Source organism: Alosa sapidissima, chromosome 24 (genome assembly GCF_018492685.1).
Source record: "Alosa sapidissima isolate fAloSap1 chromosome 24, fAloSap1.pri, whole genome shotgun sequence".
Taxonomy (NCBI): Eukaryota; Metazoa; Chordata; class Actinopteri; order Clupeiformes; family Clupeidae; genus Alosa; species Alosa sapidissima.
In genome coordinates this window covers 14,901,541-14,921,704 of record NC_055980.1, presented here as the reverse complement: position 1 = coordinate 14,921,704, position 20,164 = coordinate 14,901,541, and the positions used below count along the sequence as shown (strand labels likewise).

Sequence of the window (20,164 nt, the reverse complement as noted above, 5' to 3'; positions counted from 1 at the left end):
GCCATCAATGAATGAATGAATGGGTGAGTGAACGGGGTGAATGTGAGGCATTACTCTGTAAAGCTCTTTAAGTGCTTGAAGAGGTAGAAAAGCGCATCAATTCAGGACAGCCCTGTGGGTCTAATGGATCTGAACTGAAGTGAGTATAAAAATACATGCAGCACTCTCCATGAGAAACAATCTCCATGAGAAACAAACAGCAACTATAATATTAAAGTAAAACTATAATATGGCAATACAGTACATGGAAATACAAGAATGAAACAACTCCAGTGTTGGAGCATCGCCTCAATATTGTCTTCCTGTGGCATCCCTCCATGTGCTTACTTTCCACTTGTTACGCCAGCAATTGCCACATCACACCCAGCCACCACAGCTGGTCCTCTGATAGAGATGCTGGATGTCCCGTTTTGATTAAGACCTTTACTAATGCCACACAAATTGACTCCAAATGCGGTCTTGTCCTTATGTGCCTCTCCACAAAGAGAGCCTGTCCACAGCTTTTTTTTTTTCCAGATGAACATGAACATCAAAACATCAACAGATACATAAAAGCATGATACTGATGCCAGACACCAAAACGCTTAATATGCTAAATGCCAGACTGCTCAATAAATTACTAAATCATCACACATTTATTCCAGTGTAAAAAGTCATGCCTCAGCACCCTGCAAATCCCACAATGCAATGCTTAGATTGCAAAGAAGGACCACCAATACAGACTTCCATAGACACATTTGAATGCGGTCAGACAATGGGACAACTGACAGTAAACATCTAATCGTGTCACATCCCAAGTAGGTCAGGTTGTGGTTGTCCCCATATTTTAGACGCAGTCTTCAAAGAATCAAACAATAGTGCCCTCCCCCCCCCCCCCCCCACACACACACACACACACACACGACCCCCCCCCCCCCCCCCCCACACACACACACAACCCCCCCATCCAGGCCAGAGGACCCAGCTGGACTTCCTGGGGCGCGGCAGTGGTAGCGACAGCGGCGGTGGCGGGAGCATACGCCCCCTTAAGCCCGAGCAGCCGGGGGAAGCTCCAGCCTCTCGGCCTCCCACCGAGATCTTGCTAAGTCGCCTCCACATCAATCCAACCTAAATTCAATTTGCAATTGGTTAATGCACAGCGCTCCTCGAAGGCTGCAAAGCTGATTTACCGAGGATGGATAAAAGGGGGAAGAGAGAGGAGAAAGAGAGAGAGAGAGAGAGAGAGAGAGAGAGAGAAGTCATTTTCCCCAAACCTACATCTTTACACTTTAATTCAGGTCATCAAGGGAAGCTTGGAGGCCCTACAGGGCAATGATGGGCAAATACTGCAGTAATATCGGCTCTTTCCATGCTGTACCAAATCATTCAGCTTCCCTGGCCCTCTATCTGCATCAGTATCAGTGGAGATGTGGGGATATTTCTAGTGTGTGTGCTTGCGTGGTGATATTCTAAATCTTTGCAGCATTATGCAAGAAATTATTTTGAGAAAACTGAATAAGAGAATGAATGTTATGTCACCTCAAAGGGCAATAACAAGTAATGGTGAGATTGTTGAGGCCTTTATTATTTTACGCTAGTGGGAATTGGACTGTGTGTGTGTGTGTGTGTGTGAATTTGTGTGCCAAACAGACCAAATTAATTTGCATGTAACTGTGTGTGTTTGTGTCTCCAAGCCAAAGCAGACACCTGTGTGTTTGTATGAGTTTGTGTCTGTTTGTGGTCATCTGCCAAGTGAACATGTGTGTGTTTGTGTGTGTGTGTCTGTTTGCCCCCGTGTTGTCAGCTTATCACAGTGGGTGACCTGCCATATGAAAAACACACACAAATGCACACACACACACTCACTCACAAACACACATATACAGAAATACACACACACACAACAAGGGAGGGGAGCTTAGAGCTGGCCAGACGGTTTCCCCGAGCAACAGGCTGCCCTTAGCGGAGGGGGAGCGTTAAGTCTACGTCTGCGATGATCCTAATTAAAGGACAGAGCAGATGCTGGAGGGGACCGGCCAGATATGAAGGGAGGGGGGGGGGGGCGACAGAGATGGTGGCCGGGGTGGGTTGGAGGTGGCAGACCAGGACCCTGTTACAGGCTGCCATTCTCCTAGCCAACCCCCCACCCCCACCACACACACACACACACACATCTCATTAATGGTGGGCCATAAGGTCAGCAGCAAAAGTGCGACTGAACAACAGGGCGTGAGGGCTCTTTGCGTAAGATCCTCATCCGTAGGTGTTGTGCACAGTTGTACATGACACAGCCACATTTTACTGAAGCACAATTACAAATGGAAGCATACAAATGTGACTATTTTAGGACCATGGGCCCGGTCCCCACAAAAGCACAAAATAACGATAACAGACACACACACACACACACACATCCCACTACAACTGGCATAACTACTTGACTGCAGGAAGACAATACTCTATGAGACTGTTCAGCACAAACGAAGTTACTCACACAATTCAGGCACGACTATACACACAGATCTTCACCCAAACTCAGCTGGAGTGCTGGCGGCGCTCTAAACAGCCCTGACTGGTTTCATCAGGACACCGGCAGTCTCCCGCAGCCTCCACAGCAGGTGTGGACATCAACGCCCTGTCAAGAGGCTAGCTGTGGATCTGATAGGAGGAGCTCGCTGGAGCCCCAATAAGGTGTGACACACGAGGCTACACGACAAAAACAGGATTGTGTGCCTAACGGGGGAAGCTACACCAGGCGTTGCTAATTGTTGCAGCAGATGCAACGTGAACGGAGCGCTTCAGTTACGTGCCTGGCGTAGCTTCCCTGTAAGGTGTTTAAACAAACACGAGGCTGAATTAGGAGAATTAGGAGATTCTTGGGAGATCCTTTTAGATCTGTTTTACAAGGAACTCCAACTTAAACTTGACCAGGTCAAATTTACTAAGTGGACAAGCTGGGTATTAATCACAGAAGTCAGCACATGTTCTGTCAAACTGCCTTCGAATACACCTGACGTCCAGAGTGGCCTCCAGGTCCAAGGCGACCGCCGCCTGGCATTCAATCCTCTTGTTTATTGATTGAATAATTGCTTTAGCCGACTCCAGCAAGACAGACGGAGAAATCAAAGCCTGGGATACAGTACCAGTTCCACGAACAGCAGGAATCCACTTTACCTTGGGAGGAGGACACCTGGCTCAGCTTCAAGGCCTCTCTCTTTCTAACTCTCTCTTTCTCTCTGTCTTACTCCCTCTCTTTCTTACTCACTCTCTCTCTCTCTCTCTCTCTCTCTCTCCCCCCATGGTTCTCTATTCCACTATTCTCTTTTTCCCAATAGCTGCACGTGGTTAAATCATGAGATCAAGCTCTATGTTAAGTGAGCACAACCATTCATTGCAAATGTCATGTTCTCTTGAGGCACTCACAATATGAGCATTATTTAATTATGCTGCATGACACATGACATGATATGTCAAATCTGTTCTGTGTTTTACAGACAGTCACACAACACTCCCCGAAACTAAGTAAACCAAACACTTTACCTCCTAGCTCTTCAGATTAAGAGACCTGAAGAGTATATTGACACACCCATCCACCCACACACACACAAACACTCACACACCTTTTAACTCTGCAGCTCAGGAACATCGGGTCCGTAACTACTAACCTTCTAAATCAGGCAAGTCTCAATTTCCTGAAATCACAAATGCTGCTCTCTCAGACGAACCCGCTTTTCGAGGCCTACGCCACTTTGGGTAAACATGACCACTGAGAAGCCGTAGGCGTGAAATACTCCGCTGTGACTTGGGCACACTCTCGCAGCTCAGATGTCACGACGCGATCATATAAGTTCCCTCCCTGGCCCGCATACATACTGATTGAGACATACACCACAAATAACCAAATGTGAAAACATCTGCTGTACGACCACAGCTTTGTAATGCTGTGCAACGTTCAGCTCTCCCCTACTGCAAGAGACACATTCAGAAATCTACTTTATAGCCTTGTGCCGCTAGTTCAGCTTGGGCATGTCCTCCATGGTGAGAGATGAGGACATAATGCTTTATCAATGCACATCTGATCAGCACTAACACATTTTTATATGCACCAGAGCAAACCAAATGCGGGGAAACCAACCCTGGAGTTGACATACAGCTCAATATCCCACTACAGCTGTTTGGGTACTTGCAATTCAGGCCAACTGCTGGCTGTAACTCAATTTTACGGGACAGATAGCAAAACATTATTCATAATTATGCATGCTTTTAGCATGCTGTATAACTCATTATTTGTATGCCACCATGTTTATTGATGTTTACTGGCTATAAACCAATATGTCTGTTCAACTCGGCCTTAGTTTTTTCCCAATGTAGCTCAGGCATTCATAAAAAAAGAAATATAAAGCAATTCAGGATAACAAATGAAATATTCAATTCAATACATACTTCATAAAGAAATAAAAGACAGGCTTATTCTGCCCTGCCTGCTTGTGTAGTACACCTGTCAAACCAAATCTGGGAGGGCTGTGTTTTTGCTTGTCAAAATGGAAAACAAGACGTGCTGTTTATGCACATTCAGAGGAGAAAGAACAGAACCCTCAAAGAGAGCAAGAGAAAGAAGGAGAGAGGGAATGAGTGACTCATTATGAGGAGTGCAAGAGCTTTAAATCACACCTGGGCCAAAGAAGCGTGAACTTCTAATTCACGTCGTCATTGTCAGCGGTTGCCTGTGTAATTTATTCTATTTTAACAATTTGTGTGATTATAGAAAATGAAACATTTACCTTTTTCAAATGAATGGCAGGTTAGCACTGCAACACATTCATCAGTAGGGCAAAACTAACAGCAGTCTAACCTCAGCTGACGTTCCTACTTCGTGGGTGAACAATCCAACTCTTGGTGAATTCTGCTTTACAGTGATCGTAACATTGCGCCCTGTGGCAGTTGATCTGAGAGAGATGTTTGTCCGAACACTCTTTATTACCCAAGAATCTCATGGGAAGGTAAATCACCCAAACAAACCTCACAGTCTCACTCCCATATGCAACTCCCGTCCAACTGCAGAGAGGCTTAGGAGGAGGTCTACACCTCTGTGATGAACAGGAGTTCTGTTCCCACCATCAGAGGCTTTGTCTCTCCAAACTTCAAACTACTTCCAGTGTGTTTGCGGTGGGGTGTGGGTGGCAAGCTTGCGTCTCAAGACCTGCATGCTGTAGAATCTGAGAGAGACTTCCAAGACTTTTATTAGTATGTACAATGCACCCCTTCTCCCACAGGGCTTGACAAGGAGGCCTAATTGATTTCATTTGAAATGAATCAGAAGATTTAGGGTTGGGGATTGGGGCAAGCAGGGGGGGCCTGAAGAAGTTGGTGAAATGGGGCGGGGTGGGCGACTTCAGTTTGGAAGGCAAGCTCAAGAGGTTGGTGGACCACACAAATGGTGATTTCACAACTGGGTGACATCGAGATGGGGTTGGATGGGGGGGAGGGCAAACGGAGTATTCATTTCTTAACAAGCCTAGTAATGAATGGGTGGGGAGCTGCTTTCCCCGTGAAAAAGTGGCCAGCGTGGAGACGCATTCTTGTCTTAGCACGTTGCGGGCGGCTTTCGCAAGTGCGAGAGAGACAAGAACATGGGGCAAAAAATAGTTGCATCGTCTCTCTCTCGTAAGCTGTAATTATCGCCGGTGGCGTTTTATTTTTATTTTTTTGCAGTAAGAATAAACTATCTGAGTACAAATTTGAATCTGATCATATTGTGGATGCTGTGCTGTTGTGTTTTTGATTAATTTTGTGGGTTATACCGAACGTTGGTCACTCTCTGGGGGAAATTCTTTCCCGTTTCGTCCTAACAAGCAAGAAAACTCTGAGGGGGAAAAAAAAGATTTGCGAAAGCTGGCGGCACTAATTGCACGACTCTGTATTCACACATTTTCGCATCGCCTCAAAACGCTGCATTTCAAAACTTTGCAGAGAAGTGTTAATGGGATAATTAGACATCTCACGCTTTTTCAGCAACTTTTTATCCATTCCCGTTGCTGAACTAGCACAGTTCCAGACGGTGGATGATTCTAGAATAGTATCGGTCCAGATCCGATCCACATCTGGCCCAAAGCTGGCTCACGTCCGTTCCAAATCCTCTCAACAGTGTTATCTGCTAAATGCTATCTAGGGTGCAATAGTAATGCAATGGTATCTTGGGTGCAGCTGTGGTAAGATCAAGCATTTCATTCCATTAAAAAAAGAACACATGCTTTATACATTATTGCTGGCTACAAAAAAAAAATACCATTAACATTAAATGGCGAGCTATGAGCCATGTTGAGAGTTCTCATTTCAAGCTAGGTTTAAGCAGTGCTCTCTGGTTCAGAGGGGGCAGGGGTTTTGTTTTGAACTCCCATTCCCTGAGCTAACGACAGCCACGCTTGTACCCAACATCAGTCAAGTAGGTCAACGCAAAAGCAAGTGAGAGAGAGAGATGGAGGGAAAGAGATGGATGGAGAGAGAGAGAGAGAGAGAGAGAGAGAGAGATAATCAAGCTTATTTTGACCCCTTCAGAGTGAGAGCGGTAACTGGGTCAAATGTAGTCAGCTGTTACAGCTCTATCAAGTGCTGGAGGCACCAGTCATATTGTCAGACTCATTCCTCTGCAGGGTGCCCCCCCAAATACCCCCCAACACACACCCCATGCTTTAACCCCTAACCACTCCCACTCCCGACAACACCACCGACCCACCCCCATTCCCCTGCTGCCCAACCCCGTTTTACCCCATCCCAAATACCCTCCATCCCCCAGGAGGGGGATGATAAAAAGGGAAGTTACTATGCTTACAAACCCCATGGTCACCCCTCCTCCACCCGAGCCGGCTCTACACTCACTCGCTCACTCACTGCTCTCTCTCTCTCTCTCACTCTCCTTCTCTCTCGTTCACTCATGCCTCCTCTGTCCCAGGCTGTCTCCTTCTTTTGACAGGGAGAGGGCCTCACATAGTCTTTCATTCACAGAGGAGAAAGGAGAAAAGCGCCCACGACGACACAGCCAGCACCCCCCTTCTCTTCTTCAAACACACACAAACACACACACACACACACACACACACACACACACACACACACACATTCTTCCCTCGAGGCCCCCCAATGTTGCCAGTATCTTTGCCGACGCTCACTCCCACCCCCAAGTCAACCAAAGCTCTCTGTCGCTCTTGCAATGTTATTTCACCAGTGCACTTCCTCTCTCTCTCTCTCTCTCTTTCCTCCTCTCTTCACTCGTCCACTCTTCCTCTCTAATGTCTCCAGAGTAAGAGAGAGAGAGAGAGAGAGAGAGAGAGAGAGAGAAAGAGCGGCGCTGAGCCGTGATTTGCGACTCGTGACGCACAAGAAACACAGACAGCTGCCTGAGTCACTGTAGGGGTGCAGGCACGGCGCTTCACTCGTCTAGTTCCCGCTCTCTCTCCCTCGCTCACCACCCTTTTTGTCCTCTTTCTTTCTTTCTCTCCACTCTCTCTCTCCCTCTCTCTCCCTGTCTCTACAGTCTGTCTCCTTCAATGTCTCATGACAGCCTTTTCCCTACGTGCCTGCCCACTCTTCTCTTCTCTTCTCTTCTCTTTTCCTCTCCTCTCTTTTTCCCTCTCCCAGCATGTCCAGTAGTCGCACACAATACGCATCAATTATTCATCGGCCATCGCTCTCGTTTGTGCTGGCCGAGGCCAATCACCGACGGATACATGGCTAATGGGCTCCTGCTGCAATGTGCACGCGCAGCGGTCAGGCGCACACACAGTCCACCCCAGGGACCGGTGAGCCGGGGAGAACCAGAGCAGGGCTACTCTCTCTCTCTCTCTCTCTCTCGCTCTCCCTTTCTCTCTCTCTCTCTCACTCGCTCTCTATCTTCCCTTTCTTTTTTATAAATAGGAGGAAACTTCACCAAGCACGACAAAAAAGAGAGGGAGAGAGAGAGAGAGGAGAGGAAGGGGAGAGGAGGGGGGGGGGGCAGATTGTGGACTCAGGAGTGCCTGCACAAGAGAAGAGAGTGCTACTACTTCAACTACTGCTTCAAGAACTGAATGTCATGCTGCCTTGCCACTGCTAAAGGGTTAACACAAGTGAGAAGGAGTGAGAGAGAGGGAGAGAGAGAGAGAGAGGGAAAGAGAGAGAGAGAGTGAGAAGGAGGGTGGGAGAGACAGAGAACCAAACGCTTATCTCCTCACCTTGGAACGTGTGCAGCTGTTATTGATGTATGTCCTTTTTCTGTCTAGTGATCCATTGCCTGCTTCTCCCAATACACACATCACACACACAAGCAGCCTGAGCCACACGGCCAGAGGGGATAGAGCGAGGGGGGGAGAGTGAGCGAGAGAGGAGGAGGAGAGAGAGAGAGAGAGAGAGGGAGGGAGAGGGAGGGAGAGAGAGGGAGGGAGAGATAGAGAGGGAGGGAGGGGAAAAAAGAGAAGTCCAGGCGGCTCACATTTCAAACTTGCAGAGAGAGAGAGAGAGAGAGAGAGAGAGAGAGAGAGAGAGAGAGAGAGAGAGAGAGAGAGAGAGAGAGAGAGAGAGAGAGAGAGAGAGAGGGAAAGGGGGGAGGTGCCTAACAGGCTGAGCAGCCTGGGTGCTTGGCCTCTGTCCAACACGCAGACAGGGCAGGGAGAGAAGAAGCCCCAATCAATGAGCTCTTAGAGCAACATTTGCCCGCCCGCCCGCAAACCAGCCAGTTTCTTTTGTCATGGTCAAAACGCTGGGCTGCGCCAGGGAGAAGAACAAAAATATAAATAGATAGATAGATAGATAGATAGATAGATAAATAAATAAATAAATAAATAAATAACCCTAGTCTGAGCTGCAACCTGGGGGGCACAGTGTTTTTTACCCTCTCTCTCTCCTTCTCTCCATCTCTCTCTGTCTCTCTCTCTCTGTGTTTCACCATCGCCGTAATCCATCAAAGCGCCAGTACTAATTAAAGGCAGGGTCCGACACTAGGCAAGCAATCCGAGGAGAGGAGGCTCGTCCTCGTGTCCCCCTGCCTGTCCCCGTGAGCGGGGGCAGCGGGGCAGGGCTGTCCGACAGCCACCGAGCAGCAGGACGAAGGAGGGAGCGGGAGGGGGAGGGGGACAGGAGGAGGAGGAGGAGGAGGAGGAGGAGGAGGAGGGGTGGGGACCATATTAGAGGACATTTGTCTTGCGGTGAGGGGGAGAAAGTCCTACATAAATAATTACATAGAGTCAAACAGGCAAACAGTGGAGCTAACAGTCACCAACAGCCATCTCCACCAGCCCCAAGGCAAGTCAATATTGGTCTTCCTTTCAAGGAAGAGGTGCTTAGCACTGCCACTAACAAATGAATTTTAAGGGCCTCAATTAGCTAAGCCTCCAAGAGTGGTTATTACTGATTTTTAGTTTATATTTCACTAAAATATGAAGCATGCCTCTACTACTACCACTACTAATATTATTGCAATTAATCTACTACCACTGTAATATATCATATACTATAATATGATATATTATAATAGTGTTATATTACATAATTAAGTGTTAATTGTGTTATTCACCTTTAATGCTGACAGCATTAGAGGTAAATACACACTATCTTTATTCGGTAGCAGGCAGTGTGCATTGCTAAGTGGTACATCAGTGTGATTGGTGAGTGCCGACCTCCCAGACAGAGACACATCGAGGGTGGGAAGGACAAGCCCATCTTATCTCTCTCTTTCTTCTCTCTCTCTCTCTCTCTTTCTCTCTCTCTCTCTGAACCCTCTCTCCTTCCCTCGATGCCCAGCCCTGTAAGCATTCGAGTTCGGCACACCTGATTTACAGCGCGGGGAATGCGACGAGGAAGAGGGGGCTATCCGTCACTGCTGACACCAACACTTTGTCGACGGCAGCTCCGACTCGAGAGCGGCACAAAGATGGCGCCGGGGCCGCCGGGGGGACGCCGGTGATTTACGACGTGCCGACGGGCGCATACCTCCACCCTTGAACTCCGAGGCTCTCGATCTGTCTGTCTGTCTCACCGTCTGTCCGTCTCTCTCCGCACGTCTGTCAGGAAGTCTCCCCCAGGGTCTCCGAAAAGCTGGTTCTCCCCCCTTAGCAGCGCTAATCGCTGGCTGTGGACACATCTGTGCAGGAATGAGGGGGAAAATGGTCTAGACAGGGCCGTCGTTTCCAGGGGGGGGGTGAATGCGCCGTGATGCGCTGTTGTCCTCTGACCGGCCATAAAGCATGTGCACAGACACTGAGACACTCGTCCTCAGCTGAAACCAGCACGACATCTCTCCCTGCCAAAGTGCAAAAACTGAAGTCCTATCTGAAGTCCTTCCCCCCTAATTCCACACAATTTCATCTTCATCTGTGTACTATTAATCTGTTGCCTTTCACAGGTCTTCATTTTGTGGTTTTGTTATCACTGTTAGGGGTTAGTCGAAGTTAGCGTCTACTCTTAGTTAGCGTCTACTCTTAGTTAGCGTCTACTCTAAGTTAGCGTCTACTCTAAGTTAGCGTCTACTCTCTGACGCAGGCGTTGCTGTGGGAGCCGGCTGGCTTCGGGGAGAGCCGGCCTCTTGGAGCGAGTCCCACCGTTTCTGACACTCTAAAACACCCGGGCATGACCACCAGCCATGTTTGCAGTCCTCTGTGTTATTTTCTATTTAGGAAGAAACCACAGCTAAACTAGCAGTTACTCAGTGCAAGCCCATGCTGGATGGAGAGAGAGAGAGAGAGAGAGAGAGAGAGAGAGAGAGAGAAGAAAAGGAAAGAGCACTTGGAGGAAATTACATGGGGATGTGTGTGATGCTTCGGATGGTGTGACACACACTGCTCCTGACCTTACCACTTGTCTGCAAACAGACCAACCCAATCAGAGGTTTGTCTCTCTTCAAGACCACAACTATCCAAACAAACTCTCAGACAGATACAGCTTTCTCTTCAAAGGGAAATGGATGACTGCTTAAATCGTGGATCGTGGACCTCAAGGCAGTTATTGTAATGACAGGGAAGCGCGTGAGGTTGACAGCAGCTATTCATAACGAAAGAGGACCACATTATATAGGACTATACATTAATGCTATGGCTTAACAGAAACTCTTGTAGTGCCACAATAGCATTTACAACTCCACCAGTGAGCACCTTAGGAACTTACACTAGCTTTCGAGTAGCACAAGACAAAAAAATAACAATTAGGCTGTCATGTAACAAAAGGGCCCATCTAAAAGTCATGCATGAAAGGTGCATTGCACAAACTGGTTCTACCTGTCAGGAAGCCAAACTGCCTCAAGGTTGTGTTCTGCCGTAGTTGTGCTTTTGACTCCTGACTTGCTCCTTCTTGCACCACTATATTTGTTTACTGAACTCTAAATTGTCACAACTACAGGGCTAATGTGTTTTTAGAAAGCACCCAGTCGGCTTCACCAAATGAGCGAAATCAATACGGCTGTAAAGTGTAAACGTAAAGATATTTAACTTTGAAGACAATTTGCTAACAGGTTTTGGTAAAGTGAGATAACATATATCAACACCCAGTCAAATAGCGTTTTGAGCTTTCGACAAAAAAGCCCAAATAATGAGAAAGGCCTAAGCCAGCACAGCTTGTTTCACTGAGTGATACAACCTCTTTATCCTTGTTTAATCTCCACGCTGAAAGGTCTGTGCCACGATAATGGTATGAGAGAAGATTGTGTTAACTGAATACGAGCCTGGCACAATAGTGGGGGGGGGGGGGCAGTGAAAATCAACCTTTTATAACAAACTCCACTCTCACTCAATCACTCACACACACACACACACACACACACACACACACACACACACAGACCAAAAAAAGCTTTCTTTTGCAGCACCAACAACAGAGGCATTCCGAGAGTCTGTTGAAGCACAAGCAATTTGGAATGTCCCACTCTGACCTATCACGGGGGGAATCATGAGTAGGCATTTTTTTTCTCCCCCATGTGGACTCTTGTGGCGGACAATACCAATTATCCTACACAGTGAGAGAAATGGATCTCAAATGGAGAATGATATAGAATTCCCGTTGGGTGTGCAAAAGGCTTTATAATTGCCCCTATCAGTCGCAATATAGTTTACACAACAAGGGAGGCGCCGCGGTAACAGTTGTCACTGCCACTGCTGGTGCATGCCGGCTTCGAAGAAATAGGCTTCGTAATCACAGATTAATAGAGCAGTCTAATCCCATTCACACGGGGGTCACAACCTGCTTTCTGTCGGCCCTCCTCCCACTCCCTCCACCCCCCTCCCCCCGGCCCACCTGCAAAAGCTGCCGCGCGCTCTCTCTCTCTCTCTCTCTCTCTCTCTCATTCATTCCATACTGCACAGTTTGGTGCTGCCCTGCCAAGCGCAAACAGTAATCAAGACCACCATTAAAAATGAATGAGCTCTCGTGGCTCCTGCTTTTGCTCTGAGACTCGCTCTTTGGCGGAGCCTTTGCCGAGATTGATTAAAGCATTTTGTAAACACCTCTCTCTCTCTCTTTCTCTCTATGGCTCTTTTTCATTAGCAGTGTTGAGTCAGAAAGATCAGCACCAAATGCTCAACTTGTCAGAATCAGAAAAACACAAGCAAACCAATGCCACTAAGTGAACACTACTTTGTTTCGCAAATGATACCACTAATTACATTTAAACCACCCACAGCCAAAAACCCCTCCAGCTCAGCTCCACGCAGATGCTACTACGGGTTGGAATGGTCACTCAGTGGCCATCGGCTCTGTGTTCTGGGTCCTGAAATGGACTGTTGATACCACCAGAGAAAGACTCAACGGCTGGGTCATCGAACCCAGTGTCCACTACACTGTTATCTACCGACAGGGCGTTGTCCCGGATCCCTGGCAGGCCCCATAAACACATTAGTACTGATGCGACACAAGGCAAAGAAAAGCAGCATGCGATTACAGACCTCTGCTCGCTTCCCAGCTCATTTGTGTATGGGTGTGTGTGTGTGTGTGTGTGTGTGTGTGCGTGTGACTTGGTGCGTCTGGAACTGAGGAGGATCTGGTGACAGCAGAAGCAGGAGCTGAAGCACTGCATAAACACCGCAGCCCTCATCGGAAAAATGTGAGGTGTGTGTGTGTGTGTGTGTGTGTGTGTGTGTGTGTGTGGAGAGAGAGAGAGAGAGAGGCAGAAGGATTTGGTAGATCATTCCACTTAACTGTCCACAATATTTATGTCTGTACACAACTAGGCCTGAAACCGTTTCAGAACACCGTCTGGATGCAGGATGCTCCGCCTACCTTCCAGCCACTGGCGAAGAAGAACATTATTTTAGGGCGGACGGCGGGGGCCAACCTTTGATGAACTCATAAAACACGGATGCGAGGAATTAACTAAGACGGTCCCAAAACGAGAGGGGTGTGGAAAAACCTCACGCACTGTCCATTACGGGGAAGGCGGATCTCTTGGGTGCTGCAGAGTGAGCCTATTGCTGCTGTTCTCCACGGTCAAAGTGTTACATTAACACCGTATTTGAAAAAGTGACTTCATGACTTCTTCAATTTAGGATTTTATATCATCTACTAAATAGTCCCAGTATGCTGTAAAAAGACTACATATTCAGATCTCATATTGTTGCAGAATACAGTCCATTACGTGCGTGTTAATGCATAACATGATTCACGGAGCATTTCAATCCATGTCTGAGGCAAATAAGTCAACTATGAGCCATAGCAGAGTGCCTCACGCATTTCAATCCTAACCGAAGACAGGTGAGGACCACAAATCAGCCACGCCACAATGCTTTCACATTGGGCACAGCTTTTTGACTGCCTATATATCATATCTTTTATTCAGCGTATCCTTTTCAGCGGGAGTGCAAAATGTTGGCAGGCAACAGGACACTTGATATCTGTATTTTCCACTTTGACAAATGCTTGCGAGTCGGAGACGTCAGGTTTCATCAGACTGTCATCGTTTGCTACGTTTTTCTGTAGCGGATCTACCTTTGACCCTGTCGGCATCACACTTGTACAATCTCCTGCCAGTCAGAGCTACAATCTGTGATTCTGACAGAGGGTTGTTGATATTTGACCTAAACAGTCAATCAAACTCCCTACAAACTACATTCTCTGCTCCTGAAGTGAGTGTTGATTGGCTGTAGCGTAAAGTATGGCTCAGTTTGAGACACTTTGTTTTCCTTTTTACAGATCTAGGATTGTTTAGGGTAAATATTACATTTAAACATATGTAATCATATGTAAATACACCGTTTACTTAAATGAACACATAGAACGACCATACACCGTTTACTTAAATGCACACATAGAATAGACAGCTATCAGAAAGTGAGGAGCTATTTGCTGAATTTGACGCAAAGTGTATTGGATTAGAAAAGGGATAGCATCTTTAAATCAGAGAATACTTATATAAAATCACCTCCATAACTTTAGGTCCGAGCATACTTCTTCTGGCTCTGCCACCATGCATTTAACACTCATGAATGCAAAGCAAGTTGCACTGGTTGTCAACCTGCACTGAACACACAGGAACTAGCTGACATCAGCATTTTTCAGTACACCCAAATACGTCTCAATACCGAGACGAGCCAAACGCACGTCAGCACTGATAGATCATCACAAGCCCTTTTATATTAGTCTAGCACTACAGGTTTGGTTTTAGTTTACCGCTAGCCTGCACCAAGTAACAGCTGCATATGTGTGTATGTGTGTGTGTGTGTGTGTGTGTGCAAGAGAGAGAGAGAGAGAGAGAGAGAGAGAGTGTCAGAGAGAGAGAGAGAGAGAGAGAGAGAGGGAGAGGGAGAGAGTGTCAGAGAGAGAGAGCTGATGCTATGTGAGCGATTTACGAGCGATATTAAGTTATTGTGTGATGATTTCATTCAGTCTGGGATAGCTCAAGCATTCCTGAAAGAGACATTAGACCTTTGAGAGACATTAGTGGGCTGTATGATATGATAGTGGTGTGTGGCTAATGACGAGGGCTTGAAACTGCAGACTACAGCAATCAAGACACATATGGAGAGCATCATGGAGACTGCCGTTTTGGAGGAATTATATGCAGTTCATATGCAGGAAATGCAATATTTTGGACTGCACAAATGCAACAAGGAAATATCACTGTATTGTACTGTATTTAAGAATACTATAGTGGTCCCATTACTGCAGTTACTTTTTGGTGTGCCACGTATAGGTTTTAAAGGCATTGAAATTATAGCATTCAACAAACCAAATGAAATAGTGCATCTAGTGAGAGACAACACTGATGTCGTGCACACGACAGAGAATAATGCTTGGCGGTAATCTACAATTCTGAAACCCAAATCAAAATCACTGTTTATAAGTCACAAACAGCTCTCGTTAAAGCATCACCCTGAAGTGTATTTGCCGACACTTTGAGACCAGGCCAACGCAGCGAACGCTGACTGCTGCTGCTTCTACAGTCCCCACCACCACCACCGCCACCACTCTCTCCGAGGTTAGCCGAATTCTCAGACAACTGTGTTAAACATTTCCATCACCACAGTAAACAAGCTAATTACCCACGCGTCGCCCTCCATCCATCCATCCAGCCTTCCCAGTCCCGTCCCATAATGCAATTCCCCATCGCAACAGCTGACGTGTCAGCCGAGAACAACGCAAAGAAACATTACCCCGACATAGTCATCTTTGGGGCAATGAGTGTGTGTGTGTGTGTGTGTGTGTGTGTGTGTGTTCGCATGCATGTGTTTGTACGTATCAATCAATCAATCAATCAATCCATCAATCAATCAACTTTATTCAAGACACAAAGGTCCATAGTGACAACATGTATGTTTGTATGTGTGTGTGTGTGTGTGTGTGTGTAGTGGTGTGTGTGTGTGTGGGGGGGGGGGGGGGCTGTTGTGTTGTCGAGAGGACTGAGGTGTGACAGTGAGATTGTTTCTTCACAAAGTATTTGGTGCGTGTGTGTGTGTGGGAGTGGAGTGATGTGGAGTGTGCGTGTGATGACTGATAAAGCAGGGCCTTACCTGCTGATTTGGGGGTGAATTTATCCCGGTTGGCAGCACACACGGCCAAAAGTCGGTAGCCCAGGTCCAGGTCGAAACCTTGCTGCGCAGCAACACGGCTGACCACCTGAGGAGGAAAAGGAGGAGGAGGAGAGAGAGGAAGAGAGAGGAGGGGAGAGGGGCTTTATCTAAACCATCAACCAAAACAATAACTCAGGTTAGGCTGAAGTTTATTGAGGTGACAACCAAGATAATTCACATGAATTATACACATCTAGATACTACAGGTGATCTAGCTCCAGATAAAAACCACTTTCCAACACACACAAGCACACAGACAACTCCTAATACAAAGGCCTTCAGGACATTGTATGTCCTTTTTTTGAAATCGCTGTCACACACAAGCATTCACAAAACTTTGTTACTCCTAAGGACGTACACAAGCACAAAAATGCACACTTACACAGTTACACACACCCAGACACACACACACACACACACACACATACACAAATAAACACACAGGGTACAAGCATCATTGGTCCAGTGTGCCCCCCCCCCCCCCCCTCCTTCTCTTTCTATAGAAGCTAATGACTCATGGGCTGATAAATTCATAAGGCACTTGACATTTATAGGCAAGTAGAGCGGGGGGGGGGGGGGGGGGGGGGGGGGGGGGGTGTGGAGAGATAAAAGGTAGAAAGGAGTCTTCTGACGCCATGGCACGGACTCCTGCCAAGCACCTCTACACCCCCCACCGACCCCACCAACCCCACCAACCCCACCCTCACCACCACCTCCCTGTATTAAGGCCCGAAGCCCCACGGGCCACAGGAGGCCATTGTAAATCACCAGGGGAAAGAGCCCAGAGAGCCCCTTTGATTTACCATTTCCATTATCTGCTACGGAGACCCCTCTGACGCTCCCCCCCCCCCCCCCCCCCCCCCCCCCCCCCCCCCCCCCCCCACCCCCCCCCCCCCCCCACTGACCTTATGAGACGAGCCACAGGGGCCGCTGGAAAGAGAGGGAGGGTGATGTGGGGTGGGGGGGGTGGGGGTCGGAGGTGGAACATGAGACGAAAAACTGTGCGGCCATGACATCCACTCCTTTTAATTTTTTCCAGAAACTATAAATCGACTCAAGAAGAGAATCCCTCACTTATTTTCCCGCTCGTCTTTTGCTTTCTCCTCTCTCTCTCTCTCTCTCTCTCTCTAGTTTACATCTAGGACCCACAAGTGTAGGAATCACTGCTACCTCAACCATGTCATTATCGTCCCTAAGTATAGGCCTTGATGTTTTCTAACACCAAAAAAGATCATAAGTATCTTTTTATTCCTCCTTTTTTAAACTTTCAGAGTGTCGTATTTATAGTAGATGCATATTAAGCGGAAGATATATGTGTGCAAGTTGTCTAATTAAACTCTCAGCATAGGAGGCTCGTTTTACGTTAGCCGGTAATTTGAGCACGGGCCAGAGAAACGTTACGACTGGCTCTCGTTTTCGACGCCTTAATTACACACGGGGAGGAGGTGAAATAGAAGCGGTTTTTGGTACTCAAGTAAAGGAGGGGGAAAAAAACAAGAAAAAAAGAAAAGAAAAGAAAGACAGTCTTTCTGTTGTTTGTTTTTTTTTTTTTTTTTTTGCTTTGAGGAACTGATAAGATTTAAGGCCTCCTGGCAGACTAAATTCCAGCTCTTCTTCTGGCCGCGACGAGTCGACTGGCGGCCGATTCGGTATCCTACTCCTCTCGGCCAGCGCAGGCCACAGCCAGAAGGAGACAGAATTAGTTCTGCCGAGTTACAAATCATTTTCCCAGAGATAGAAACGATTTATCTCTGACAAGAGCAAAACAAACAGTTCCATTGGCAACCACAGTTTACAGACGATGAAGAAGAAAAAAAGCAGAACCAAGGACACACTCGGAAAAGTGGAATGCATGGAGACAGAAGCTTCTGAGATGGCGTAGAGAGACAGAGTCGTGTCTGAGCACAGGTGACAGATTCTTATCAAAACTCTTCACAGCGGCGATCACTCGATAAGAGCGACAGGCTTAAGCACATTCCTGATATGGTTGATAAATACTCGATAATCTGCACATAAGACCTTTTCCTACAATCATACCACATCTTTCCATAACTCATACAAAGCTATGAATGATCGTGGTAATGAAGATGTTGTCATGGCTTGTTAGAAGCAGCCGTGGCCTACTGGTTCTGACTTGTAACCGGATGGTTGCCGGTCCGAACCCCGACCAGTAGGAACGGCTGAAGTGCCCTTGAGCAAGGCACCTAACCCCTCACTGCTCCCCGCTGTAGCAGGCAGCTCACTGTACCGGGATTAGTGTGTGCTTCACCTCACTGTGTGTTCACTGTGTGCTGAGTGTGTTTCAATAATTCACGGATTGGGATAAATGCAGAGACCAAATTTCCCTCCCGGGAACAAAAAAGTATATATACTTATACTTATATACTATACTTAGAAAGTGTGCTATAAGGACATACAGTGTTGCCTGGAGGGTACACTATAATCACATTCATTCATTTTCACATGATCTAACCTCACAGACATCATGTGACTGCCAGAGTGAACACTGCAAACAACAAACTATTCAGAGTTTAGACATGTGCTGGTGTGACATGAGAGTGAGTGTGTGTGTGTGTGTGTGTGTGTATGTGTGTGTGTTGGAATGCTTCTGTGTGTTAATGTGTATATGCGTATCTGTACTTAAATGTGTGTGTGTGTGTGTGTGTGTGTGCGTGTGTGTGTGTGTTTTGATTTGTGAGTAGATCAGGATTTCTGTATGCTAAGCTTGTAGTGCACAACTCGTGAATTGCAAGGCAGCATTCACAGCTCAGAGGAAAATCTCTTTTTTACCGGGGGAATCATCTCCCCCAAACAGACAAGGTCAGAAAGAAATCTACAACTTTATTTCCTGCTCATAAGATTCTATGTGAACACGGCGATGAACATCTGCATTTCACACTCAGACCAAACGGAAACTGAAACACTGAATCCATCATAGTCATTGATTAATTAACCAAACTATTGCTGAAGTGGTGTCTCAAGTGCAAACCTCAGCATTTCACAACTGTTCATTTTAGATGATTTAATGCATTTAAAACTTTTCTTAGTTTTTGTTCTTTTACCTGCTCATTTGTACTTTGCCCACTGAGCACTTTGCCAATTACTATTGTGCATGAATTGTGTGATATAAATCAAGTCTTTCCTACTGCTGCCTGCCTTCCAGAGTTTAGCAGTGCAGCCATGTGAGGTACTTTGCTAGTGTTGAAGTTTGATATTTTGATATTCTGGGTATTTTGTAGGTTGGCCCAATTGTAATGAGGTACATGGGTGGTGTGGAGGTTTTCTTGTGTGGTCTTGTGGCAGAGGCATGGAAAGCCCAGGCTTCACAGTACGGATGGACGGATGGACGGAAAGACAAAGCAGCCTCCTAAATAAAATGGAAGACATAACTAGTTTGGGCAGAGGGGGAGACTTCCAAAGCCAAAACAGTTTGTTTTCCTGTCAGGACAAATTCCAGTAGCGCAGCTCTGATGATCTACTGTATGCCCGAAACCATGATACGACGTCTAAGCATTTCCCTCAGGACTCGCACAAAGTAACAAACGGTCTGGGGCAAAACAACCACTACGCCAACAGCAAAGCGCCCACTGAGACGAAAGTCTATCATTAGTTGGCCATGTTGAGAAGGGGGAGGCGTGGGGGGGGATTCTACAAGAGGGAAACGTATTCAATTAAATTTTCAATGCTCTTACAGACCTCATGCAGATATGCCGGATGTTCAAGTGCTTAAATGGGGGAATTAGGAACCTTCAAAGCCGAATTACTTAAAGAACATGCTTTAGTTAGAGGAGCGCATTGATTACTTTGGGGGGTTTGGGGATGTGCAATCTACACTGTCTATAAAAGCTCTCAATGAATAGTCACTTCAGGGTAAATGAGAGTGGACTTTGTCAACTCAACAACTAAAAGAGTACAGTTGTCTAATATGTGTTTGTGTGCATGTATAATATGTATGTATATATAATAGGTGTGTGTGTGTGTGTGTGTGTGTGTGTGTGTGTGTTGGCCTCACCGTTAGGCATCCCATGAGGCTTTGCTCAAAGGGTCGTTGGAAGGCCCGTGGATCGCCACACCAGTCCAGAAGCTCGGTGGCTGCCGTGTGGAAATTTGCCGGGTTTTGTAAGTGCTGCAAAACAGACACAAAAACACACACATATGCATCAGAT

The 20,164-nt window shown here is 46.8% G+C and overlaps 1 protein-coding gene across 6 annotated transcripts in view; it reads right to left on the bottom strand.

Moving 5' to 3' along the window:
- LOC121699765 (zinc finger MIZ domain-containing protein 1-like) overlaps positions 1 to 20,164 on the bottom strand; it is a 146,572-nt gene that overhangs the window by 22,273 nt on the left and 104,135 nt on the right. For 5 of the 6 annotated variants that reach the window (XM_042082168.1, XM_042082167.1, XM_042082171.1 and 2 more), the window contains exons 4-5: positions 20,011 to 20,124; positions 15,939 to 16,044 (exon numbers count right to left, since the gene is read on the bottom strand). In XM_042082168.1, coding sequence (XP_041938102.1) covers positions 15,939 to 16,044; positions 20,011 to 20,124 — 220 coding nt within the window. Of the gene's footprint in view, positions 1 to 8,186; positions 8,307 to 15,938; positions 16,045 to 20,010; positions 20,125 to 20,164 lie in introns of those variants that run through there. The other variant, XM_042082173.1, reaches the window with a different exon arrangement.